At 42.0% G+C, this 7543-nt stretch overlaps 1 protein-coding gene across 1 annotated transcript in view; it reads right to left on the bottom strand.

Moving 5' to 3' along the window:
- Positions 1–1060, bottom strand: part of LOC106818924 (DNA replication licensing factor mcm2-like) — a gene marked incomplete at its 3' end in the record, with an annotated part of 17067 nt that extends 16007 nt beyond the window's left edge. The window contains 2 exon segments of the mRNA XM_014823592.1: positions 427–596; positions 1047–1060. Coding sequence (XP_014679078.1) covers positions 427–596; positions 1047–1060 — 184 coding nt within the window.
- Positions 1061–7543: the final 6483 nt, after the last annotated feature.

The raw sequence follows: 7543 nt of genomic DNA, 5'->3' as shown, positions 1-7543 counted from the left end.
GTTTTAAACAAACATGATCAAGACTTATTCTTTATTATAGTAAGTAAGTTGTTTGTGTTCTAATAGTGTAGGCTGTGTAGCCGAGTTAATGTCCTGCCAATAGAATATATCCTCTCCAACACAATGTAACAAACAATACGGAGAGTAGAATCTCATCTACGGATAACATCTGTGGGACAGTGTCAAACCAAAACAAAGACACTGTCCAATTTGTCCATGTCTATAAGTACACTAGTACAGCTTTGCAATCAGAATGGACCTATGTTAACAGTGATTCATAAAAAAAAAAGAAAAAGAAAAAAAGAAGAAGATTATAATCGATCGATTTTCGATTATAATCGATCATCGGGACATCACTAGTAGTCACATCGCATGCTTGTAGCATACACTATTACAGTCTATTACACTGTTTTACACTGTGCATACCGTACAGCAGGCCACGGTGCATGCGTCCCTCGTCCCTGCCCTCCTCGCGATCACGCTTCAGCATCGTACGCTCGGCCGCCTGCCGGTCCGTCTCAGACAGCAGGCTGAAGTCGGAGTCATCCAGGATCTCTGGGTCGTATCGGTCGAGCGCCGGGATCGCCCGATAGTCGCTGAAAGTGATTAATACGTCACCGTAAATAGTAAAAGTAAAAATTATGTCCCCTTTTTCTGTGGGATAAAGTGATTCTGTTCATTTTTTTATGGTTAAAGGAATACTTGCCTCTAGGTTCTAGGGTTATTTTTAGTTGATTTAGGTAAAAATTATGCTTCATAAGTTTTATGGTTCAATATTTATTAGAAATATTTAAAAAAAAGGTTTTACAACTGATGGCTATACGGTTGCTTACAATGACGGTGGCGCCACTGCCAGCGCATTCACAGCAAAGTTGTGCAAAGCAACGTTTCGGCTGCAGGCTACAGACCGAAGGTGTTTCTTATTTATTAACTTAAGAGAAGAAGGATTGCAATATCTTATAAACAACATATAGTTTCAGTTATAATTAGTGGTGCGCGGTATTATCGGTATGCCGGTATATCGCGGTACAAACTCAAAATAATACGTATCGCGATACATTCTTGCTGTACCGATTCCCCCCCCCTCCCAGGCGCCCCCCCGCGGCGGCGCGGTGCCGGCGGGGGAGCAGGATACTAGCCGTTTACATAGACTTGTAAATGGGAGTGCATTCTAATACGCCACGTTCCTGAATGTAACATATGATTTACAGAAGTTACATAAATTAGTTAGAGACGTGGAGTTTGGCTAGACTCAGAATGTTTTAGTGGTAGTCTATGTAGACAGAGCGTCGCGCATCTTGTGCGGGTACGATTGATGTTATAGGGAGAATGGTAAACGTGTTTTAGGTCGGGCGTTTCTAGGGTCATTGTGAAATGGAGGTAAGACGTGGTCTGGGAGAACGGGTGACATGTGCGCTCAGGATGTAGGGCCTAAGGGGGTTTGGGGGTAATATATAGAAGCGAGATTAGAGAGAGGGGGAGGTATGAGTGGAGGAGTCTGGTTGTGGTCGCAGGAGTAAGCAGTGGCACACGCGCTTACGCGCGTTTCTTTGGCTCTCTGTGCAAGATGTGACTACACTGTGTGTCAGATATTAAAGTTTATTCAGTTTAATACACAAGTTTGGATTCTTTCTTTATTTATACATATCAAACATAATTCAATGTTACATGAACAGAGACGGGGGATATCCAAAACATCTAGAGTTGTTGACTCTATCTTATTTGATTCAACTTTTGTTGCTTTCTGTATTTCCGATATAGTCCCTTGGACTTTGAAGACGAATATTTACGAGGTTACGATGCTAACCTACTAGCTATATAATATCAGAAGTAGATAATAGAGAACTACTATTATCTACTTCTGATAATGTATTTCTATATTCTCTTGCATCCGTCATCGACGTTGACGATAGCGCCACAAGCGGCGCTTCGTGGTGCATTATGGGTGCGAAAAGTTTCGCGCGCTTTGTGAGCACTCACGTGGATCGCGTTGTTTATATACTCGCGATAGTGAACCAAAAGTATGGCGGTAAGTACATCTGATCTGTGTTATCGTCTATTGAATCAATTGATGTAATCAGTGTGGCACTTAATTTATAACCATCATTTACGTCCGCAAGAATCAGAACGCTATCACTGAGTAACTGCGTTACATTGTACTGTCATTAGAAACACTGTCAATAGAATTACTGCTCGTAAAAATGTCGCACTGTAGCCTGTAGCCGTGATAGGCCCTATTTGGGGCAATGTCAATGAGATATAACTTTGACTAGGAGCTAGTTCTGTCGTCAGTGTCTATAACACTGTCTATAATTTTATTTGACTCACTTCGTGACTGTCAACAGCCACGCCAACTACAGGCTTATGCATCACATATTAGAGTTTGTATTTATGGTCTAAGAAACACACAACGTTTCTACAGAATTTACGAATTATTCGAACAGTATAAACACGGCCAAATCCTATTTGACAACCCCAGGTTTAAAACCAGTAACCCTAACCCTAACACTAACAACTCACGACATGCGGTTGTGTAAGCGATTACTTTGACCGACAATACATGCAACCTTGTGCCAGCATGGCTGTGATATGCCAGGGTTCTCCCAGGATGAAATTTCAAACAGGGGGAGGGGAGGGGAAGGGCGTGAGGGGGGCGGAAACATAAGGGGCGTGTTTTTTCACCGTACCACTAATTAATGCGGTAAAATCGCCACCACTGCCATAGCGGTTATTTGTGGGTTCTTGTAAGTTGCTATATATAGATTAGCGAGTCGTGTAGTGCAGTTAGTGTTGGGGTGTGGCGGAGACAGCGTTGACTGACTTGTAGTGTATGCAGTGCATGGTGGTACTGTAAAAATACAGCCGGCCGGGTAATCCTGTCGAAATTGTACTTTCTTGGACGATCGAATTCCTGCCTGGCAGATTTTATATGTGGTGGAATTTAATCGGCGGCGGAGGTATTTTAAACGGGGCGGCAAGCGATTGGAAACAGGGGGGAGTTTTCCCAAACGCGCGCGCCCCCGTTTGCCGCAAACGTAGGGGAACCCTGAATGCTAGCTGGCATTTTTATCGTAAACTATACTAATATGTATACTAATCTGTAATTAGGCTATGTTCAGCTGACTTAATTAGTCTCTAGCTGTCAGCTTATTACTCCCAAGGTTCACCAAAACAGACCGTCTTGCTTGGACTGGGTGTATAGACAGTCGTGCAGTCGCTACGCGGCCAGTGTCTCTTTTTTCCATTGGCTCTTTTTCACAAACCATTATTATCACGTGCTATTTATTATTTATTATTGCATATACTGCTAAACAGTCTTCATTCCAAACAATAACTTTTGAGCAAATAATTGCATAACTTAATGAATCTTTCCCCCAACTTGGATGATGGGATCTCGAGCGTGTGACTACTCGCGCGTTCTCTATCTCTCCCTGCAGGACGAAGCATCATCGGAGCCTCTCTCTGGTCGCGACGTTGGAGTGTCGAGCCCCGCGCACGACCTTCCCCCCTTCGAGGATGAGTCTGAGCGTCTGTTGGGGGACGACAGCGAGGGAGGTGCCATCGCGGAGGAGGAGGAGGAGGAGGAAGAAGGGGAGGAGCTGTTCGGGGACAACCTCGAGGCGTAAGTGTAACATGCGCGAGAGATTCCCCCTCGTCCAGGGGTCGAAAATTAGCGGTATTCCGATTCCCGCGGAGATACAGATTCTTAGGCGGGATACCAGATTTCAATGCTTGGGTTATCCCGCCGCCGGATAGCTAAAAAAAAATCGTCAGTTAATCGGGATAGTGCGTTTGTTAGCTCATCTGACATAGATCAGATGCCAGCTTGGTAGAATCGCATGATCTGTCCGTCCGCTCGTCCGTTCCGTTGCGTCCCGTCCGTGCGTCCGTCCGTCGCGTTCAACAGTTTGGCGCACAATCTAAACGGTCCGACGTAAAGGTTTCACGATATTCGGGAGTGGGTGGTTAATCCGGAAAATGCAGTTGGGATGATGTCGAAGCTGTGTCGGGGTCACACAGGTCAAAAGCGGTCCAAAGGAGGTGTAAGAAGGGGGGAACATAATCCCTCCCATTAACTTTTAAGTATTAGGGGAGGAAATGCAGAATTTGCGGACAAATCTAAACGGGCTCCGGACCTAGGTCGTAGATAGTCGGTGTATTAGCATCATGGTAGGAAAACGCCATCAACTGTGCCGAAATTGGAGGCTCACAGGTCAAGGTCAATGGGGCACGGGCCAGATTTTAGACATTTTCTGGGACATGGTGTACCGAGCGATTGGAAAAACTTTTTTGTTTCAGCGATGACCTACATAGTTATTGGGAAAGGACCATTGAAATGTGCTTTCCACTTTGACGTTGCGAGAGTAACGTGTCTGTAACCTTATTGACCCTCAAGAGGATGGTTAAAACATGGATTTGTTGACTGTCTAACAGGAGTAAAATTGCTTTTGCTATTTAGAGCTCCTCCTCCCCACCTCCCAGCCTTCCCCCAACCCCTTCCCCACCCTTCCCCCCCCTCCCCCACCCTCCATTCTGCACGATAGTGGGCTTGTTCCTGAACAATGATGTGTACGCAACTGCGTGTCTGCATTATCTGCCGCCTAACCAAATGTGGTACTACGACACGACTGAATTTTACGTTATATCATCGTACGAGCAACAGACCTTCAGATGAGCCCAGACGCTCTGCCGGCTCTTGTTGAGCTATCAACGTTACTATGAGCAGGCCTCTTAGCGATGTGCGAGAGCGTGCCTTAGTTTACTAATTTACTATGCACACACTAGCGTTTGTATTACAGCAGCGTATAGCGTATTTCCAGCGCAAGCGTGGCCCGATGTTTATCATAATGTTGAACCTGTTGTTATAATTGTATTTTCATGATTGTATCAAAGCCGAACCAGCAAACTGCGTCTAGGACATACGTCTGCCAGGTGTACTGCTGAAGCGCGCGTATGTAATCATTAGATATATATATACATAACACCTGTGTTTGTTATATCATATGGTAATGAAAATGGTCTGAGATGCATCAGCCACTAATGATTAGACGCAGGGAGCGAGGATTTTTATATATAATTACATTACATATTAATAATTTTCCAATGCTATTATTGCATATTTACAATGGATTTTGGTTAACCAACATTGTTGAAATTTACGTATCCAAAAATCCAGCGGATTACCAGATCTTTTGGGGGGATACCAGATTTCAAATACCTGGGTATCCCGAATGGAATACTAATAAAAATCTTATTTGACCCCTTGCGCTTCGACGGAGGTCGAGGGGTCGGGGCAACGGAGCGACGCCTAGTGAAGAGAGAATCCCTAAACGCGTGAATGCCTTTTCGTCGCGGGGAAACTTCTCGTACTCTGGGTGATGGGGAGAGAACAGTTGTTTTCCCGGTCAGTCGTTTCTTGGCGGTGTTTCCTGCCGCTGATGATGCGTGATGCGGGGCAGGGTAATACAATACGGGAGCGATGGCCAGATTCGCTCTTTCAACCTCCGAAATCGCTCCAGTGAGGCTCAAAATAGCTCCCGTAAAAAGTTTTTGGTGAGAAATATTTTTTCCACAGACTTGAAAAAGAGCTCCCGTGAAAAAAAAAATTCCCCCCTGACGCGGGAACATCTCATCGCAGGCCTCCTCTGTTCCCTGCTCACTTGTGTTGATCGTGAATATGTTTCAACAAGTGATTAATGGCAGGCAGCACTAATAACCCAGTTTGGCATCAATTACATTAATGAATAGCATGATCGATTTAAAAAAAAGCAGGCCGAGTGAAGCGGTGAGATGGAATGCTTTTGGCTAGGCATCTATTTTTGTCTCGCGTTTCTTCGAGGCTAACACTGGTGGCGAGTGCTTGGTCGCGGTCGCCTGCCCACGCGGCCGTCGCCGCCGGCGACACACTTGGTGTCACTGGGTCGTGCCTCGCTCCCACGATAACCCCTGCGATTATGCACTTATTGTTATGCGGTCATAAAAATACTGCGGCTGCCGTACAATGCTGCAATATATTCTGTAGACTGCCGCAAGTTTTTGTTTTCGTGTTGGCAAATCATGCGTTGAGGGAGTTTATGCCCTTGTNTTTCCACATCCTTCCCCTGATCGGTCGCTTCGCGCCCTCACAAATGGACAACATTTAAAAACGACCCCCCTCCAATATAAAGCTGGCTAAGAGCCTGATGTATGTGTTTCTATGCAACAGAATTTCATTGCGCGCTTAGATAAATAATATTTTACGACGATATTCGACGATTTTCTCAAGTTTACAGTTTACGTTTATATAGTTTACGTTTATAGTTTACGTTTATAGTTTATGTTTATAGTTTATGTTTATAGTTTATGTTTATAGTTTACGTTTAAAGTTTACGTTTATAGCTTACGTTTAAAGTTTATGTTTATAGTTTATGTTTATAGTTTACGTTTATAGCTTACGTTTATAGTTTACGTTTATAGTTTATGTTTATAGTTTATGTTTATAGTTTATGTTTATAGTTTACCTTTACAGTTTACGTTTATAGTTTACGTTTATAGTTTATGTTTATAGTTTATGTTTGTAGTTTATGTTTATAGTTTACGTTTAAAGTTTACGTTTATAGCTTACGTTTAAAGTTTATGTTTATAGTTTATGTTTATAGTTTATGTTTATAGTTTATGTTTATAGTTTATGTTTATAGCTTACGTTTATAGTTTACGTTTATAGTTTATGTTTATAGTTTATGTTTATAGTTTACGTTTATAGTTTACGTTTATAGCTTACGTTTAAAGTTTACGATTACAGTTTACGTTTATAGTTTATGTTTAAAGTTTATGTTTATAGTTTACGTTTAAAGTTTACGATTACAGTTTACGTTTATAGCTTACGTTGAAAGTTTACGATTACAGTTTACGTTTATAGTTTATGTTAATAGTTTATGTTTATAGTTTACGTTTAAAGTTTATATTTACAGTTTACGTTTAAAGTTTACGATTACAGTTTACGTTTATAGTTTATGTTTAAAGTTTATGTTTATAGTTTACGTTTAAAGTTTACGATTACAGTTTACGTTTATAGCTTACGTCTAAAGTTTACGATTACAGTTCACAGTTAGGCGATGAGATTTCACAGAGTGGCACGTCCCTGAAAGAGTGACTATCGTTTGTTTTTGTAGTACAGTAAACGTATTTGCACAGATGCACGTCCATGGTATTAGTAACCGTGATATTTTAATGAAAACTGTGCATCACAAACTTTATGATAAACTTGATATAAAGGTATATTATATATGATTCTAAATGATATTTTCCTGGCTATGATGTGCTTATATGGTAGTGTCGTTAGGTGTAGTAAGTTGATGTATATATGCTCTTATACGCTTCTATTATGTACTACTATAAGCTATGGATTAGAATCCAGCGTAATCTATGCGAATATCTAGATACAAGCCTTTACGACATTTTATGACAATGAAACGAAATATAATATCATAAAGAGAGGTGGAGAGAGCGAGAGAGAGAGAGAGAGAGAGAGAGAGAGAGAGAGAGAGAGAGAGAGAGAGAGAGA

This window comes from Priapulus caudatus, unplaced genomic scaffold (genome assembly GCF_000485595.1).
Source record: "Priapulus caudatus unplaced genomic scaffold, Priapulus_caudatus-5.0.1 Scaffold2655, whole genome shotgun sequence".
In the NCBI taxonomy this organism is placed as follows: Eukaryota; Metazoa; Priapulida; class Priapulimorpha; order Priapulimorphida; family Priapulidae; genus Priapulus; species Priapulus caudatus.
This window is presented reverse-complemented; position numbering and strand designations above follow the sequence as displayed.